Consider the following 19,705-nt stretch of genomic DNA (forward strand, 5'->3'; position numbering starts at 1 on the left):
CAATCCTTTCGTTCTCAAGCAGATCTGCATTCGGACGTGGCGTGCGATTTGCACAATTTGAAACAACGTGATATTCCGATGCAAGTTGCTTCATGAGCATTTTTCACCCTGTAATGGTCCTGGCTTATAATGTAGAGCAACAAACGGACGGTTTCTAATGCTTATGTTGAAGAAAATTAAACATTTGAATCGCACTGTTGCGGCAAAGTGAGGCCAACACTGGTAGTGCAGTTAAAAGAAAATTCATTGGAATATGCACGAATTAACTGTTAATATAGCAGTGTCATCAAACGGCGCAATCTCAAGCGAAGAAAAAAATTGTTATAATATTCATTTTGTATTGCTGTTCAGTTTCAATTTAGCCAAAACATTTGGCAAATGTTCCAATAATTCTTGCTCTGTCATGTTAAATTGTTTCGTGGACCATATCATTTTTAGCTCGTTCACAACTAAACCTAGTTTCTGCCCTCCGGGAGCTCCCTGTTCTATCAGTACGTTTCCCTTTATAGGGAACCTTGGAATCTGCCATTCGTTAAGTTGTTGGTAAATGTATGCTTTTCCGTGATAACGAAGAAGCTCTAGAACGTATTCTTTCTTAAGCTTAGCACTTCCGAGAGTTTGCAAAGTAAGTTGTTGATATGAACTAAAAAGATACATCAGATGATTTTAAATTATTGATATTAATTATAAAATACTCACAGAAGTGTGTCGACAGATTTATATTCTTCTTTATTTTGCACTAAAAAGTAGATCAATTCACGTTCGAAAACGGTAAACTTAAGTCTCAAATTCAGAGTTACTGCATCTTCGGGGGTATACAACAGAGCCGACAGCACTGTAATCGGTTGCATCTTGTCCAGTGTAATTGACGTAACACGTTTATAAGTATCAACAAATTCCGCGACATTCGCCGTTTCAGGAAGACCTGTTGAAAAACAAATGTATATATATATAGTAAAACATTTACATAGCTCAAATCCGACATACCCAAATGTACACCTAAGCCACATTCTAACATTTTTACGGTTAAATCACACCCGAATTTTCCATCCAAAATTTTTTTCCATTCCACCCAAATTCGTTCACCACTAATACGGGCCAAACCTGAGCTGTTTTTCGATATGATCCGAAGTGTTTCTTCATCATGGTTATTCTCATGTTCAGCTATTCTACCGTAGAATCGAAAATAACGCAAAATTCTAAGATAATCTTCTTTAATTCTGAGATCTGGATCACCCACAAAAGCCACCCTTCGCTTGTTAAGATCATCATATCCGTAGAAGTAATCGTAAAGCGTGCCGTCAAACCCTATTTTTTACAATTAGAATTTTTGTTTGGTAACGTTCAAATGGTACTAACCAAGAAACATTGAATTAATCGTTAAATCCCGTCGATTGGCATCCAGCAACCAATCTTTTGTATGCACTACCTCTGCATGCCGACCATCAGTCACAACATCAATTCTCAATGTAGTGATCTCAAAGTTTTCCTTATCATTAATTCTTGGTGTGATAGTTCCATGTCTCTCTCCATTCATGTTGATCATTCGAATACTTTCCTTCGTAAAAATATCTTTCATTTCAGTGGGGGTAGCCGTTGTTGCTATATCAACATCTTTGGGACATTTTCCCATTAGTATATCCCTGAAACGAATAGCATAAAATTCCTAGTAATCAACGTTGAATTACAAACCTGACAGCACCCCCAGCAATTCTGATCTCGTGATTGTATCTCTTGAACAAAGCAATGAGATCTCGAAGCTCACGAGTAAAAATGGAATGAAATTCAGGACTATCTATCTTCATAACGATAGGATTCGGACGTGCGATGGCTCCCGCTTCCATTCTGCGTTTCGTAATGAAATCAGACCACTTGCTAATATTCTGCTGACTAAAACACTTCTGTAAAATTGATAACTTTGATTAGAAACTTCTTATTATTTAATGTTACTTTGAAAAATTTACATTGTTAAGAGTATGATTACCAGGTGAAATCAATAACCGACAAAAACTTCGCACGTTCAGCATAGCTTGCATCGATTTGCTATGATGTGTGTACAAGACATTCTTGCGTTTTATGCTTCATAGTTATATATTGTAACGTCAGAAACAGCTGGTTCGCGTTATACGCTTATCAGAAAGTAGTGAATGTAAAGTTCGCATCAATTTTTTATACTCTGTGTTAGGATGTGTGAATCTATAGGTGGCAAAACCTATTTTTGATACACTGAGCAAAATACCATAGTAACCGTAGCCTGTTTTCCATTGTCATTTCAACTATACGCTTAAATAGTTAGCAACAATCATGATATATGATTATTCACCATCTGTATTGTATAAATTACTAGACAACAAAGACTACGACTTGACTAAACTTTTTGTATTTATGACTTTTCTGACATGGTCTTCCTGACAATGGTAGTCATCTCAAATATAAGAACAAATAGTTAAAATCACAATTTCTAGTAAGGTGAAATTGCTCTCGAGCCTATATATATATGAGGGGCTAAATAGTTATCGCTACCATGTAAATATGCCCACAGTATAATAATGTTACCATAAATAGATACATGATTAAAAGAAATTATGACGTTTGTAAACACTATTCATGTAGTCCATATCAACAGAATTTATGTAGTAAGCACATTATCGTATAGTGTTTTTTAACCGACCATGTTTTTCATTTGCGCTGACTATAAAAATTGTCAATAAACGGATGTACTTTGTTATTGTCACATAAAGTTACAATACAGCAGACAATTTCGTAACACATCAGTGATTGATTAAAAGAAAAATGAATATTGTGACTTATATTGTGCAATTTGGAAGGTCTTGCAGGTGAGTAAATTTTGTAGCCTTACTAGTTTCCGTCGTTGAAATTAAATTTTTCAACAATTTTGCCGATAACGGCTGTTTTCTAGTGAAATCGACGTCCTGTATAATTTTTATTATTCGTTGTCGGTCGCTGTAGAAACAGCATCAAGTGATTGATGAAAACGACGAACATCATCCGATTCCCGGATTCAAATCGCTCGAATCCGACGGAAAAAATAACAATATATTGCAGGTGGGTATTGAGGTTTGCATCTGGACTTGGCTATTATTTTAATTTTTTCAAATAATCGGTCAACATTACCGCTCAATACATAACCAAAGCGATTTATTTCAAGATTTCATGTGCAAATTCATTAAGATGCGAGATTAGATTATTTTTTACTTAGCTTTGATGTGTTTTTCCTTTGGATGTGATGTGTTTTGCTATTAAATCGAACTACACTGCTCATACTCGCATATTAGTCCCATATCGATTTTAGCCAATTGTGAGTTAGCTTGAGGAATGAAATCTATCCTCAATATACTCTTCGAAATTGAAATAAGAGTTGAGGGTTTGTTCAGTAAAATGTGAAAAAATATCAACTCATGTCTGTCCCATATGCAAAGTACCCGCATGTCAGTCCCATTAGCGGCCCTTACACGAGCATTAAAAATGTCATTACTGAATTATTAATGAACGTGTAATGGTGCAGTAATGACGAGATTTCAAACAAATTTGAAATACATCATTACTTAGTTACAGTAAAACTGACATTTTTAATGCTCGTGTAAGGGCCGCTATTCAGTGCAAATTTCGATAATTTCATTTGTTGCAATATTGGAATAGCAAAGGTGTATTACCGATATATCATGTAACAATGCCATGATTTAGCATTAGGTAGCATAATAAATAAAAAAATTGGGAAATGAAATTTTGATCGTCTTTTTTTCGACATGCCGATTTTCCATATGGGACTAATATGCAAGTATGGGCAGTACATGTGTTAATCACTTCATTTTCTAGTGGAAATGAGTACAGCACAAATGTATGCGCCAAACACTTGATTTGGTCAACTGTGTTTCATTTGAAATCCATGTGGAAAACAATGTGATATTCATATGAATCATATAGAATCTAGTGGTAATGATATATCTTATCTCTTATATTATTGATGTGCATTTCAGATAAAGTTAGCATGATTTCCACTAAATCTCAACAGTTTTTACACTCCTTTTATGAGTTAAGTGTAAATTTTAATGAATTTTATGTGTTCCACAAGTAGTGATAGTTCAAATGCTTTGCACATGATGACAGCATGTAAATTATTTTCAATGTGCAACATTCTGCACGTTTCGCCACCAAAAATTTATTCAGCAGAAAAAATGAATGAAACTTCTTTGTTGAATAATTTCACTCATTGTAAAAGTCACCAGCGGCCCTTACACGATCATTAAAAGTGTCATTACTAAGTAATGACACTTCTGCTCAAACGCTCGTCATTACTGCATTACTGTACATCATTACTTTTTAGCATTACACGTTCATTATTAATGATGAGTATTTGTAACTACTCCAGCAATAGCAATAGCAATATTTTTATTTTCGTTTAGCTGAAAATGAATTTGATTTGCCATTGAAACGGTTAAGGTTAATGAAATATTAACAATACAAATCTACACTTTGTCATTTTTTCGCGTATAGTTCTAACAAAGATAAATAATAAAGACATGTATGTGCTTACAAATATTAAAAAAAATTTGGTTCGTTCCCGGTACCTTCTAAATTGACCGCACTCATCGTTGGTGGAGCGCGAGATTAATTGCATTGTTATCATTTCGACCAAAGTGTGCCATGAAATCTCAATATATACAAATGAGCTAACGTATCGAAAGGGTTCTCACGATTTGACATTTGCATTATGAATGCGATGACCCAGTGAAATTTGTAGACCCGCATAAGTCCGATCATCGGTCCGATTATCGGACCGATTGAGCACGATATGGGGCCGATCGTAGCGCTTCGATCGGTCCGTCATCGGACAATTTTGCACCATTTGCATCAACCGCGTCGATCTGAAAAAGCTTCATGTTTACATTATGTATCGCTATAGAAACAGAGTGAGGGAACATCAAACAAGGCATTTTCGAGCTGACGTCTCCCCGATAGGGTGTGAAATACATTCTTTTGTTTCGATCATAGAGGCTTTGAACTTATGGTCATTCGCCTCTTAGGGCCAGAAAAACTCTGGCCCTATGTTCGGGGTTGAAAATCCAACCCCGATATATCACATCCCCTGAGTATCAGACATCCGCTCTCTGCTTTGGTATTTCTTCACTCTTTTGTTCTGCCGATACACTATGTAAGCTCGAAACGCAATCAAAAGCTTTCTTGCACGATGCGTCCGATGTTCGGATTTACTGGGGATGGGAACTCAGCAGTGCAACCAATTTATCACCATTGGTGCCAGTTTCACGGAGGACCGTAGATGTGCGCCAAAAAAAGGTCGTGACTGTCATGTCTGGAAATTCGTTTGTGGTTCTAAAGATATTCAGCACTTCCACCAAAAAAATAAGAAGAAGAAATAATGTTGGTAATGATGGAAAATCCGGAATTCCATCATTACTCGTGTCATTACTGAACTCGTAGACCTTACACGATCATTAAAAGTGCCATTACTTTTTAGTAATGACACTTTTAATGATCGTGTAAGGGCCGCTACCGATTGCACTTTTAATACTTCGCCGCAGATAAGCGGGCCTTACACCACAGACTAACAGACATGACACTCAAATTAGATTCTTTAACCATATAAACGGTCATTTCGAATATTCCTTTAGTTGGGACAGTACTCGGATATGTCATGATGGCGCCACGTTAGCATATCAAATACATCCTGTCTGTCATCTAGACTGTGTTTATTTTTTTCATTTACCAACCGAGTTGCCATTCATACAGAATTACCTGTAATGTATTGATTTGTATACCTCCATGCGAATTTCATGCAGGATACAGATTAATTACATATTGCCAAAACTATATACAGAATTTTGCCTACTTGTCATCCTACAACGCAATACAAAATCGAACCCGTTTTGTTACAATATTTACTTGCTTCTGGTCTTAATTTCGGATGGAAATTACCAACACAATCAAAAATAGTCTAGATGAACAACGTTGAGTAAAATAAATGTTTACTTTCCAACATCGCTAAAAAAGTTAAATATATTATCAACGTACTCCAATAATTTATTGTGACGATTCATTATCAAATATTTTGATGAAATCAGGCAACCCTGTAAGCAGCTGATCGGTGTTGACAAACGAGGGGAAACCAACTAGTAAAAAATCTTTTACGTAACACAAGGGGTGTACCGATAGTAAATAGTTCGCGCAGTACAATATAGGTGGAACTAGTGCATCACGAAAAATGATTTTTATAACAATTTACTCATACTGTCATGTCTGTTAGTCTGTGCTTACACGGTCATTAAAAGTGTCATTACTAAAAAATAACATCATTTTAAAGCGGCCCTTACACGAGCATTATTTTTGTCATTTTTAATGATGACTAAGTAATAATGTATTTCAAATTTGATAGAAATCTCATCATTACTGCACCATTACACGTTCATTAAAATGATATAATTTTGTGTAATGACATTTTTAGTGACTCGTGTAAGGGCCGCTATTATTTACTTAGACCGACGGCAGAGTGGGTGCGAGAAGCTGTGCCGAGCTGGTGACTGACATTAGCAAACCTAGAAAGGGAATGATATTAGCATCAAATCAAAGGGGCCCTGTCAGAGTATAAGCGAGAAATCTGCTCAGCTTTCACTTTGTGTAGTCAAAACGGTGAGAAGTAGTTTCATAGCCCGGAAGTACGTTTCATCACAATACTCTAAAAGTTTCAAAACTTCCGTCGAAGAGTCAATCGACGATACCTTTGCGCACCATAATCTATATTCTGCTTTCACCGCAGATGATGACATCCGATCTTCGAAGTATGGAGCCAACTTTTCCATCTCATTGGCTTTACTTACATCAGCGTAACCTGGAATAAGCAGTTGAAAACTTGGCAAAATATCTTCGTTTTCAAGAAATCGTTATTTTAAATTCCGTAATAAAGCGTCGATGCAGGGGATGAATACTGTTATTCTGAAGTACGCTTCACTCGACGAACTTTGCAGATTGGCACGATTCTTTGGTCGGGATACTTCTCTTGGTGCCCGAAGCTCTGTACTAAAAAGTTCTTCAGCAAGCTGCGAGGCATATTGAAAAACTTCGCTGAAAAAATCATTCGCAGTTTCCCGAATTTGACCAAGTGAATGTATAATTTCTTTTGTGCGGTTGATTGCGGAGACGAAATCCAATGACGTTTCCTGTAGAAATACAGATAATGGAAGAGTTAGACTAAGCAGCTTCTCACAAACTGCGAGGCTCACGATGAAATCACTTTTTTGAATTGCAGCGAGAAGAGTGGATGCTGTAGAAGATATGGACCAAGTTTTGCCTGCGATTTCCTCCAGACTTATAGCAATGCATTCAAACAGTTCCATGAATGTAATTATGCTTTCGTGTCTCTCAACAAATCTGGTCTCACAAAGGCGTAGCAGTCGTTTCTTTTTTATTTCTGGAGCGTATACTTCTATATTTTTTTGAAGGTCTTACTAGCATTCGATGAGTTCCTGAACAAACTAACAACTTGACCAACTATTCCATGACAGTTGCGTATCTCAGGTGTTGACATCGCATTTGACACCGCAAGGTTTAAACGGTGACTGGCACAATGATATTATCTCGCTTTGTGATATTGGTTTTTAATTCTTCTTTGAACTCCACTCAAGTGACCTGCCATGTTTGCTGCTCCGTCATATCCTTGGCCAACACACTTACTCATGTCTAAGTTGAGCTCGCTGCACCGCTTCAGTAAAACTTCGGTCAGATTCTCGGAAGACTGATCATCGATAGGAACGAAGCCAACAAAATCCTCTCTTAGTACAGGGCACGACGGATCTTGTGAGAAATCAACATACCGCAGACATAATGAAAGCTGTTCAGTACCCGATATATCCATGGTTTCATCACAGAGCAGACTGAACCAACCACTATTATTGACTTTATTTAAAATTCTCTTTGTAACGATTTCGGATGATGTCTGAATAATTTCGTTTTGAATCTTTGGACTCAAATAAGTAGCGTTTTTTGCGCTGTTCATAATATGTCTCTCAAGGTTTTTATCGCCAGAATTGATTCGAAAACGTAGAAGGGCCCGAAACTTTCCATCCTTTTTTTCAGGACGTGTCAAAGAAAAAGCACCACTATCACTGTCTCCTCTCAAAGGCAATTCCTGCTCTGCAGAAAAAAGAACTGTCTCAATAATGGGTCTAAGAGCTGCTCTGTTATTTTCCTTCTCTTTAGCATGTTGGGCATCTAGTTGAGTCGATATATCATGCTGTTTACCAACTAATACTTCAAGAAACTCTGTGGCTCGTACAACGCAATCTTTGTGATATTCCGTGTCAATATGCTTTCTGAAAACTTCTATGGCCTTTTTCCAATCTCGAAATCCAATACTGACTAATTTTCCAGGATTTTGATGGTATCCTTTCCCGACACCTTCGTGGAAAAATAACCAGCATGGTTTACAGTACACGCCATCTTCACTTGTTGAGTATGCCAAAAAAAACAAAACCATCTTCTGTTATCCACTTCGGTTGGAAACTCCTTCTATGTGAGTTTACTTCAGTGACAGGATAATTGTAAGGAGATTTAGGAAGAAGAAGCGATGAAAGTATTTTTGTTTTCGTAATATTATCTAGAAATTCGCGTTTAGTCTTTCCGATGTCGAATTGGTTTTCTTGCCATAGGGGATGAACTATTGCGCAAGATCCAGTTCGGTTGATATGTATTGATTTGCTGTTACTAGATATTGAACTCAAGATTGATTCACTGTCTGCAGCATCAAAATAATTGTATTAGAAAGTTAATTATTGTTGTTATATGATAGGTTTTTATAAAATATTTAAGTGGTAATAAAGCAACTTACTTCCATCTGGAACAATCTTTTCAGAAATGTCAATCTCAGATCTCACGTCAGTTTTGGAACTTTCGTCACTTCTTTCATTTCTTTCGCTGTGGTTCGATAAATTTTCTATAAAACAATAACACATGAGTAAACACTCTAGTAATAGTCACAAAGTTATTGGTTTTTAGTTTTAGCATAACTACGCAACACTCACCAGGATTCCCTTCTCCGGAACAACTCTGTGTTTTTGGTTTCTTGATAAAAAAGCTTGTTATCGATTTTTGTCCTTGATGACGTTTCATTGTGAATTTAAGGCCTTAACGAATCAACAATCAAATTGAAGTAAATCATATAATTCTTCCTCGACAAGATAGCGCAACTCAAATAATAGGCGAAAAAAGCGCGGTAGAGTAGTTACGATGGCAAAGTCAGCAGTACTTCGAAAACGAATGAACTAGAAACGAACAAAACTGCTTCACTCGTCTTTCCATTCATGAAGGAACCAGAACTGAATCGTTCAACACCCCGCTGTAAACAAACCGAACGCGCTTTTTTGCACTGAGAGTTCTCATTCTTAAAAAACAATACTGCGCAGGCGGTAAGCCACGTATTTCAGTCGCTCGCACGAAACCTCACTCGCACATTAACGCAACAGAAACCGATATGCGCATCTTCGTTCGTTTTAATGAATCTAGACAAGAGAGAGGTTCATGTGTTCCAGCCGCACCAAACAGTGCGGCGCGTTTGTTTTGTGTAATGTATTATACAAACCCTGTTATATTTTTTATCGCGTTCACTGTATTTTTCAATTTCTTTAAAATTCAAAGTAAAGAAATAAATTGGAGGAATTTTGTAAATTTCATTCCGGCGAATGAGAAAATTTTAGGCTGCACTTCAATAGTTAACGAAATTAAGAAAATAACCTCACGAGATTTGTGTATATGCTATGAACATTAAAATTCTATTTACTGTGAAAAACACAATCTGCAATACAGGTGTTTTTGTCAAAGAAAAAAATAACGATATGTTCAAATCGGTATTATCATATATCGATCGAATATATCGTTCAAATGTGCGATATTAGCATATATCGATCAAATACGCACAATATGTTTAAGTTTCTGTATTTGAATTCACAATCAAAAATGATTCTGACTTCCTGAAAGCTCAATAATCGCAAAAAAATTAACTGAAATATATCACCAAACACGATTTTGCATTGATAAATTCAATACTACATTGAATAGTCTCTTTCCTATTCATTCTGTAGAGTTTAGTTCTACAAAATGTTATATTCTCCATTGAAATACTAAATACCAGCCTCAATTCGTTATGTTAATCATCATATATCAATCATAAATGTTGATTTATTGAACTTAGGTCCACGATGACAAATTCATTTATCTTACAGCAGGGCTGGGAACAAGCTACTTACTTGTAAACAATTTCAGAATATTTTCTTCTACCTACAACAGTATAGATAAAGCATTTATACGATAAGCATTCATTTATTAAGGCTTTTGACAATCAATAAGTAGAATACAAATAGTATAAAACAACTCGTTGCGCACCAAACGATTGTTTTACTAAAGATCTAATTATTTTTTCTTCGGCGGCAAAACAAAGAACACCTTTTAGCGTACTAAAACAGTTTTCTTGGGTTTAACATGGTTATATTTTTATGTTCAAATCTCAGAGTTTCATAATTGTGAATATAGACTTTTTTTCAAATCTATTAGTAGTATATGTATAAATACTGATTAAATAATATATACAATAATTGATGGAAGTTTCCGATTTCGGGGAGGGGGGGGGCAGGGCCCCCTGGTCCTCCCCCCCCCCCCCTTGGGTACGTGACTGGTTCTCGTGCAAGGGCCGCTAAAAAGATACCCGCGTGAAATGAAATACAAAAGTCTCACTATTTTTTACTTGGCACATCTTGTTGTCGGATAAACGGTTTCAACCTGTTGAACTTTTTTTCTTGCAGGGAGAAAAAAATTACCTCTTTCTGCATTCGAGCTGGCATCTCTGGTTGGAACTCACATCAAGTGAAACCAGTGAAACGCTTCACTTTCCGCGCATTCAGTTTTCTAGAAGCGAAAAGAACGGTTGTGAATCATCGAGGTGCTTGATAAAGTGCATATATCTCTTTGCTGCTGAGACAAAGAATAAAATTGCAGATTTTGTGTGCTGCAAGTAGAAAAAGTGAATACAGTTTACAAATACCTTTTCTCGGGTGTAAAGGACAATTTTAAGGTATTTTTCTTTTCGGAATACTGGATCTATAGAAAATCGAAATCGTTTTGCCTCTGTTTGATTAGTGGTAGAATTGTTAAAATATTTTGATATATTTGAAGAAATGCGATGTTCCGATTCATGCTGACTCTGTTGTTTCTATTAAAACTAGCGAGTTTTTGGCAAATTAGAAGTAAATTGAAATTTCTTCATTTTTTCAAGATGGCGTCTTGGAAATGAAAATATTCCTTTGTTCCAGCTGAGCGAACAAACAACCAAGATGGCTGTGTACATAACTGCTTTGTTCATTGAAGGTTATTTGTCGGGGTTAACACTTTCTATTACAATGAAACAAAATTGCATTAAATCCAAACATTGAGAATTTCATTGATTGATGATTCATTACATAAGCTGGAATAGAGCCAATTTCAGCTAAAGATTTTGGTCGAGGATTATCGTATATGAATCAGTCCGCTGTCAGACTTTCGATTTGTTAACTTTTGCTTTTTTCCCTTTGTAATGTTACTTCATAAACGGCTAAAACCACTAACGGTTCATCTTGCCATAACTTTTGCTTTCAAGTTCGGTGTTAGGTTGTAGCTATTGTTGCAAAACGCAAAAGTAGTTTTTTTTGCCGTCGAATTCAAATCCAAAACAAATATCAGATTATTCAAAAATGAAATTTTTTCTAATGAAAACTTGTTTGGTGATGACGGAGAAAATTGCCTCTTTGTTGTTTTTGATAATAGTAATTTATGTGGGTGTTAAGTTACAAAATTCATTGTCACACTTTATAAAAAGAATTCTTATGTGAACCTCACTGAAAATATATATATATATTATTTACAGGATGCAGATTTTTGTGAAGACCCTGACTGGTAAGACCATTACTTTGGAGGTTGAGCCTTCTGACACCATCGAGAACGTTAAGGCTAAAATCCAGGACAAGGAAGGAATCCCTCCAGACCAGCAGCGTTTGATTTTCGCTGGTAAGCAGCTCGAGGATGGCCGCACCCTTTCGGATTATAACATCCAGAAGGAATCGACCCTTCATCTTGTCCTACGTCTGCGTGGTGGTATGCAGATCTTTGTCAAGACCCTGACTGGCAAGACCATCACTTTGGAAGTCGAGCCTTCAGACACCATCGAGAACGTTAAGGCTAAGATCCAGGACAAGGAAGGAATCCCTCCAGATCAGCAGCGTTTGATTTTCGCTGGTAAGCAGCTCGAGGATGGCCGCACTCTTTCGGATTATAACATCCAGAAGGAATCGACCCTTCATCTTGTCCTGCGTCTACGTGGTGGTATGCAGATCTTCGTCAAGACCCTCACTGGTAAGACCATCACTTTGGAAGTCGAGCCTTCAGACACCATCGAGAACGTTAAGGCTAAGATCCAGGACAAGGAAGGAATCCCTCCAGATCAGCAGCGTTTGATTTTCGCTGGTAAGCAGCTCGAGGATGGCCGCACCCTTTCGGATTATAACATCCAGAAGGAATCGACCCTTCATCTTGTCCTGCGTCTGCGTGGTGGTATGCAGATCTTCGTCAAGACCCTGACTGGTAAGACCATCACTTTGGAAGTCGAGCCTTCAGACACCATCGAGAACGTTAAGGCTAAAATCCAGGACAAGGAAGGAATCCCTCCAGACCAGCAGCGTTTGATTTTCGCTGGTAAGCAGCTCGAGGATGGCCGCACTCTTTCGGATTATAACATCCAGAAGGAATCGACCCTTCATCTTGTCCTGCGTCTGCGTGGTGGTATGCAGATCTTCGTCAAGACCCTGACTGGTAAGACCATCACTTTGGAAGTCGAGCCTTCAGACACCATCGAGAACGTTAAGGCTAAGATCCAGGATAAGGAAGGAATCCCTCCAGATCAGCAGCGTTTGATTTTCGCTGGTAAGCAGCTCGAGGATGGCCGCACTCTTTCGGATTATAACATCCAGAAGGAATCGACCCTTCATCTTGTCCTGCGTCTACGTGGTGGTATGCAGATCTTCGTCAAGACCCTCACTGGTAAGACCATCACTTTGGAAGTCGAGCCTTCAGACACCATCGAGAACGTTAAGGCTAAAATCCAGGACAAGGAAGGAATCCCTCCAGACCAGCAGCGTTTGATTTTCGCTGGTAAGCAGCTCGAGGATGGCCGCACTCTTTCGGATTATAACATCCAGAAGGAATCGACCCTTCATCTTGTCCTGCGTCTGCGTGGTGGTATGCAGATCTTCGTCAAGACCCTGACTGGTAAGACCATCACTTTGGAAGTCGAGCCTTCAGATACCATCGAGAACGTTAAGGCTAAGATCCAGGACAAGGAAGGCATCCCTCCAGATCAGCAGCGTTTGATTTTCGCTGGTAAGCAGCTCGAGGATGGCCGCACCCTTTCGGATTATAACATCCAGAAGGAATCGACCCTTCATCTTGTTCTACGTCTGCGTGGTGGTATGCAGATCTTCGTCAAGACCCTCACTGGTAAGACCATCACTTTGGAAGTCGAGCCTTCAGACACCATCGAGAACGTTAAGGCTAAAATCCAGGACAAGGAAGGAATCCCTCCAGACCAGCAGCGTTTGATTTTCGCTGGTAAGCAGCTCGAGGATGGCCGCACTCTTTCGGATTATAACATCCAGAAGGAATCGACCCTTCATCTTGTCCTGCGTCTGCGTGGTGGTATGCAGATCTTCGTCAAGACCCTGACTGGTAAGACCATCACTTTGGAAGTCGAGCCTTCAGATACCATCGAGAACGTTAAGGCTAAGATCCAGGACAAGGAAGGCATCCCTCCAGATCAGCAGCGTTTGATTTTCGCTGGTAAGCAGCTCGAGGATGGCCGCACCCTTTCGGATTATAACATCCAGAAGGAATCGACCCTTCATCTTGTTCTACGTCTGCGTGGTGGTATGCAGATCTTCGTCAAGACCCTGACTGGTAAGACCATCACTTTGGAAGTCGAGCCTTCAGATACCATCGAGAACGTTAAGGCTAAGATCCAGGACAAGGAAGGCATCCCTCCAGATCAGCAGCGTTTGATTTTCGCTGGTAAGCAGCTCGAGGATGGCCGCACCCTTTCGGATTATAACATCCAGAAGGAATCGACCCTTCATCTTGTCCTACGTCTGCGTGGTGGTATGCAGATCTTCGTCAAGACCTTGACTGGTAAGACCATCACTTTGGAAGTCGAGCCTTCAGACACCATCGAGAACGTTAAGGCTAAAATCCAGGACAAGGAAGGAATCCCTCCAGACCAGCAGCGTTTGATTTTCGCTGGTAAGCAGCTCGAGGATGGCCGCACCCTTTCGGATTATAACATCCAGAAGGAATCGACCCTTCATCTTGTCCTGCGTCTTCGCGGTGGAAACTGAATCATTTTGTCGCACCATTGTCAAACTAGAGTTATAGGGAAAATATGCAAGCTGCTTCCTGGTATTAATCATCAGATTTCGAAATCTTGTTTTTGAATAATTTCTAAGACATAAACAAATCACTGTACTTCATTAGTTTTGAGTTCTGAAATATAGAACATTCTTGAGCTTTTCAAGGAAGCAGCTTTCATTTTTCCTGTGGTAAAATCCAAATTATATGTAGTGAAACCCAACAATATCAGACCGGCTTGGTAGTGTTACCATAGTTGTGCGAGTAAAAAAGCTTTCTATCATCTATAACTGCTTCAAAATAAAATGAAACAAAACGTAGTTTACTAGTCTTTTATTAACAAACCAAGTTTATTGGTTCTTTTGTGCTAGTTTTGTTCTAATTTCTCGTTCAAGGAAAGGTATCCGCTCTGCTTCAGGTAAGTTGTACCACAGCTGGTAGGATATTGGGACAACAGGAACCCCTAAGGTCTCGATAGTTCGAATGTTCATTGCGAATCTCCCCCTGAGCCGATTGATATTGATGGCATAGAAGCTTTTCGGAACACACAAGACGACAACTCTGAAATAAATAAAAAAATTTAGTACCAATGCTAGAAAGAATTCGAAAATATTGTTAAATAATCTTTTTTATGTATCACCGCAAGTTAAAGTTTTACTTTACCCACTTCTAAATTATTTTAGTTCGATATACCAATCTATGTGACTATATAGACAGAATATTTTACTTACGGTTGCTTTCCTCCGCCAAATAGGTCTTCAATTCGTGCACGTTTTTCCTCGGTATAGTCCGCATGCTTGATGGCTATTCCATTCTGGTCGAATACAACGACATGATGTAGCACGTGCCCATAACCTGTAGTGACTTGAGACAAAACGCTTCCCTCACCACCGAATATGACTTCGAGTGGTTTTAGTAATGGTAATTCTATGTCCTCGTGAAGAAGAGCCGTTGCCTTTTCAAGGTATCGTGCATCAGGTAGCGGCCCATCATACTCCGGATGTAGCAGTTGCAGAGCTTGGGAAAGTTCTAGTAGTTGCAAGTAGTCAACAACGGAATTTCGTGCCATATTCTTTTCCAAAATGAATGGTTCCAGATATTGTCGGATCAACTGTTTATTGAATATATCCAGCGATAGAAGCTCCAAGTTGTAACGTATCCACGGAATGGAGGCATTCGAAATAGTTGAATGTTGTTGAATTTCAGACTTAATGGTATTCCAGTTCGAAGGTTTATAATTTGCATTCGAAAACGCAGCTACAATTGTTATGATACCAGCTTTTGGAACGATTGATAGACTGTGAGCATGCGAAGCTATATATTCTAGTAACGGAACATGTAGGTACGCTATTTTGTTAAGCTTTTTCTGTAAGTATAAGGCATTCATCAGACCGAGATCATTGTCCACAGGGAATTGTGAGCAACACTTTAGAAAAGCGTCGTTGTACAACATTGGATATCTGTCCACATTTTTTTCGACCATCTTTTTCAATATGAAGTCAACGGTTTTGAAACTGAGTTGATTAAGTCCTTTAGTCAACACTTCGAATACATTATCTAACAATTTCAAATGGACAGGTTCGAAGTTTATACACTCGGTCATTGAAATTAAAATATCCGCAGCTTGTTGACTACTAAGATTAGCACCATGCAGTGTTAGAGCACTTAGTACATTAGTGATACAACGGTTCGAAACGTTGTGTTGCGTGATGAAGCCCAGCAAATCTACTAACTGTTGAATGTTTTCATGATCCATTTTGTAAGATATTTGAATTTGTAGTAACATTGGAAGGGCCAGTTGAAGAGCTTCAATTAGCGGACTTCGTTCCATTTTCTTTAAAATGAAATCCAGAAACACGATATGATCAAGTGTAACATCATTGATTTGATACCGTAGCAGGTTCAACAGGACAGTCATGATTTCACTGTTGGAATGAACTCCAAAATAAGTAAGTATTTTCAGACTCTCCGTGACATCGTTTATCATGAATGATCGTGACTCGTGCTTAAGCGCTTTGCACAATTCAGAAAAGCGCGAATGGTTCAAAATCTCATTTCGTTGAATACTAGTTTTGCCCTGTTTGTGCAGTTCGAAAAGAGATTTCAATGCCGCTAGGGTAACGGCTTGCCGATTTATATCACGCTTGTTGAGGGCAGGCATGAATTCCAAAACTTCTTTAGCATCGGTTGCGTTTTTAAGAATGTGGAGGTAACTATCAGTTTGCGATTGGATCGGTCCACTCGGTTGCAAATCCTTGCCTGTGCAAGTGCTTGTTATGTTCAATGCTGTTGAAATTCGATATCTGGTTTGTACTGCACATCTTTGCACTTGGTATGTTTGTGAAACTTTTGACAGGATTCCTCTCAGCATATTGTACTTAATATTATTCTTTTTCCAACCTGAAATTTAACTGATGACAGTTTTTTTTTTTTTTTTTTATTTGCTGTGTCACTAAAGTGACAGGCTAAGGCCAGTGATGGCCCATCTTGCCCTTGTATTGTTAGATTATAATTTAATTTTGTGTTTTAATTCGATTGTGTTTTTGCACATGTATTGTTCATTTATTTTCTTGTAGGTTATGTTTGGTTGTATTATTATTTTCGATTATTTTATATTTTTCGATTGTAATTTCTTTTACATTGACTCCCGATGATGTTTCGCGGCGTCGCCACACGGATTCACTCTAGGGCGAGAAAAAATTTTTCTTCCGCGAACAGAAATACACAAAATTTTATCGCACTAGTGCGAAACGATATGCTAACACTTTGAGAGCTTCACCGGAAGTGGTGACAGAGTTTATAATTCTATTCTATTTTATGATTTGTAAATACATTACTAATAACAGCACGATGTACGATATTGAACAATCCTATATAAATGTTTACATGTTACTGTCATATGAGCACAGACTAACAGACAGGACACTCAAATTAGATTCTTCAATCATTTTAACGGTCATTTCGAATATTCCTTTATTTGGGACAGTACTCACATGTGTCATGATGGCGCCACGTTACCCTATCAAAAACATCCTGTCTGTCATCTAGACTGTGTTTATTTTTTTCATTTACCAACAGAGTTGCCATTTATACAGAATTACCTGTAATGTATTGGTTTGTGTACGTCCATGCGAATTTCATGCAGGATACAGATTTAATACATATTGCCAAAACTATATACATAATTGTGCCTACTTCTGCCTATCCTCCAACGCAATACAAAATCGAACCCGTTTTGTTACAATATTTACTTGATTCTGGTCTGCCGCCACTTAATTTCGGGTGAAAACTACCAACACAATAAAAAATAGTCTAGATGAACAACGTTGAGTCAAATAAATGGTTACCTTCCAACATCGCGAAAAAGTTGAATATATTATCAACGTAATTTATTGTGACGATTCATTTTCTAATATTTTGATGAAATCAGGCATCCCTGCAAGCAGCTGATCGATGTTGACAAACGAGGGAAAACCAACTAGTAGTAAAACTTGTACATAACACAAGGGGTGTACAGATAGTAAATAGTTCGCGCAGTGCAATATAGGTGGAACTAGTGCATCACGAAAAATTATTTTTATATGAATTTACTCATACTGTCATGTCTGTTAGTCTGTGATATGAGTATACGGATAACTAAGAACACCCAGAATTAAGTTTACCTTATTCCCTAGAGGTCTTCAAAAAAGTTCTGGAATCTGTAAATGTTTGTTCCCCATATCACCAGGCCGGTCAAGAGTGAAATAGAGCCCGGAAATGTGGAACTTTGATGATTGTTTAAATTTTGTGTATCATCGTATTTATAGAGTTTTAGATACATTTATTAAGGAAGTATGCTAAATGTATCAATATTATTTTCTTGATTTTTTTATTATGAAAAAAAGGCGGAAGGGTTATGTCAAAGACATAACTGGATGCCGTGAATACGAATAAAACTGACATGCTTTTTCCACACATTCGAACATCGATAATTGCACGTATAATACATACCTATTGATTGTGTGAATTTTTCAAAGTTTCAATGCGTCACTTGCTCAATTGTAACAGTACTTGTAACAGCGCGTCTTACTTTGGCACTTACTTTCACCTTAATGCTAGTTCATTAGAAACATTTAAAAAAACTTCAATTTGGAGTTATTTGTGGTTATCTCATACTACTGAAAATTTTATCATAAATTGCTGACCATATTTCCAGTTACATGAAGAAAAAATGGTGTTGCTGCGTTAAATATAACAAGAGATACTCGCGGTTAAGTTCTACCCATTCTTGTAGAGGGTAAAAAAATAAAATCGAATCTTTGGATTACGGGATCCCTGGAAAAGTTTGGGCCTGGGGCGACTCCCCTCATTCCCTCTCCCCTATCGATTGACCTGCATATCTCCTATATATTATGGAAACCAAATCGATGCCCAATGAGAAAAAATTTCAGGTGAAATTTTTAATGAATTTCGATTAAAAGTTATTGGGTTGGATCGAAAATCTGTATGATCTGTTCCGCACGGATATTTGTGAGCCAAAGATATCAGACGCATGTCAACGCCGTTCTATCAATGATAGTCAGAGTTTAACTCGAGTACCAACCAATACTTTTCACAATGTAGTATACAGCATAAATCAAACCTTGCAATAAAATGATTAAATCGAGCGTGAAAAAACATAGAAAGCTTCCGTCAAAAAAAGTTTAATATATTTTGTACCGGAATAAATTAATAAATATTCGTCTCTCCCAGTTAATGCTGACAAAATTAAAACCAAACAGTAATCCTGTATTTAGTTCTGCAATATGTATTAAATCTGTGTCCTGCATGAAATTCGCATGGATGTATACAAATCAGTACATTACAGATAATTTTGTGTGAATGGCAACTCTGTTGATAAATGAACAATAAATAAACACAGTTTAGATGACAGTCTGGATGTTTTTGATAGGGACGCCATCAAGACATATGCGAGTACAGTCCCAACTAATGGAATATTTGAAATGACCGTTAAAACGATTAACGAATCCAATTTGAGTGTCCTTTATGCTAGTGTGTGCCTGTATACCCTTCTTCTGATTGCGTTATTCATTCAGCTTGTTATATCACTTTAAATCAATCTTATGCATATTTTTTTAATTTTCGGGTAACATTAAAAACAGTTTAGTAGAAATATACTAAGAAACTTATTTCCGTTCTGGTTGTAGTATCTTCAAAATAACGATTTACATGAAATTTATGCACTAAGCACTTAAACAGTCTTGCCTAACCTTGGTCC

At 37.8% G+C, this 19,705-nt stretch overlaps 3 protein-coding genes across 4 annotated transcripts; 1 reads left to right on the forward strand and 2 right to left on the reverse strand.

Moving 5' to 3' along the window:
• Positions 1 to 324: 324 nt before the first annotated feature.
• Positions 325 to 2,104, reverse strand: LOC131432112 (CCA tRNA nucleotidyltransferase 1, mitochondrial). The gene is made up of 6 exons (XM_058598202.1): positions 1,965 to 2,104; positions 1,693 to 1,901; positions 1,360 to 1,643; positions 988 to 1,308; positions 700 to 925; positions 325 to 643 (listed from the first exon to the last, which is right to left on the reverse strand). The coding sequence occupies exons 1-6, from the start codon at positions 2,034 to 2,036 to the stop codon at positions 331 to 333; spliced, it is 1,425 nt and encodes a 474-aa protein (XP_058454185.1). The 5' UTR covers positions 2,037 to 2,104; the 3' UTR covers positions 325 to 330.
• An 8,807-nt stretch (positions 2,105 to 10,911) lies between these two features.
• Positions 10,912 to 14,768, forward strand: LOC131432507 (polyubiquitin-C). The gene is made up of 2 exons (XM_058598827.1): positions 10,912 to 11,095; positions 11,924 to 14,768. The coding sequence occupies exon 2, from the start codon at positions 11,925 to 11,927 to the stop codon at positions 14,436 to 14,438; it is 2,514 nt and encodes an 837-aa protein (XP_058454810.1). The 5' UTR covers positions 10,912 to 11,095; position 11,924; the 3' UTR covers positions 14,439 to 14,768.
• Positions 14,767 to 17,334, reverse strand: LOC131432508 (uncharacterized). 2 transcript variants are annotated; one of them, XM_058598829.1, is made up of 3 exons: positions 17,286 to 17,334; positions 15,180 to 16,859; positions 14,767 to 15,009 (listed from the first exon to the last, which is right to left on the reverse strand). In XM_058598829.1, the coding sequence occupies exons 2-3, from the start codon at positions 16,817 to 16,819 to the stop codon at positions 14,799 to 14,801; spliced, it is 1,851 nt and encodes a 616-aa protein (XP_058454812.1). In that variant the 5' UTR covers positions 16,820 to 16,859; positions 17,286 to 17,334; the 3' UTR covers positions 14,767 to 14,798. The 2 variants fall into 2 exon arrangements, with proteins under 2 accessions (XP_058454812.1, XP_058454813.1); XM_058598830.1 differs by having other exon boundaries at positions 15,180 to 16,848; positions 17,281 to 17,316.
• Between the last annotated feature and the right edge of the window lie 2,371 nt (positions 17,335 to 19,705).

The sequence above is a fragment of the Malaya genurostris genome, chromosome 2 (genome assembly GCF_030247185.1).
Source record: "Malaya genurostris strain Urasoe2022 chromosome 2, Malgen_1.1, whole genome shotgun sequence".
NCBI classification, from domain to species: domain Eukaryota; kingdom Metazoa; phylum Arthropoda; class Insecta; order Diptera; family Culicidae; genus Malaya; species Malaya genurostris.

What these genes read in the sequence shown, in the direction of transcription:
- LOC131432507 (XM_058598827.1), top strand. Translation starts at nt 11,925, where the DNA reads ATGCAGATTTTTGTGAAGACCCTGACTGGTAAGACCATTACTTTGGAG.
- LOC131432508 (XM_058598829.1), bottom strand. Translation starts at nt 16,819, where the DNA reads ATGCTGAGAGGAATCCTGTCAAAAGTTTCACAAACATACCAAGTGCAA. An exon ending in TTTGGCGGAGGAAAGCAACC is followed by an intron (nt 15,010 to 15,179) that starts GTAAGTAAAATA and finishes TATTTATTTCAG; the next exon opens with AGTTGTCGTCTTGTGTGTTC.
- LOC131432112 (XM_058598202.1), bottom strand. Translation starts at nt 2,036, where the DNA reads ATGCAAGCTATGCTGAACGTGCGAAGTTTTTGTCGGTTATTGATTTCA. An exon ending in GATTAATTCAATGTTTCTTG is followed by an intron (nt 1,309 to 1,359) that starts GTTAGTACCATT and finishes TGTAAAAAATAG; the next exon opens with GGTTTGACGGCACGCTTTAC. An exon ending in TGGCTTAGGTGTACATTTGG is followed by an intron (nt 926 to 987) that starts GTATGTCGGATT and finishes GTTTTTCAACAG; the next exon opens with GTCTTCCTGAAACGGCGAAT.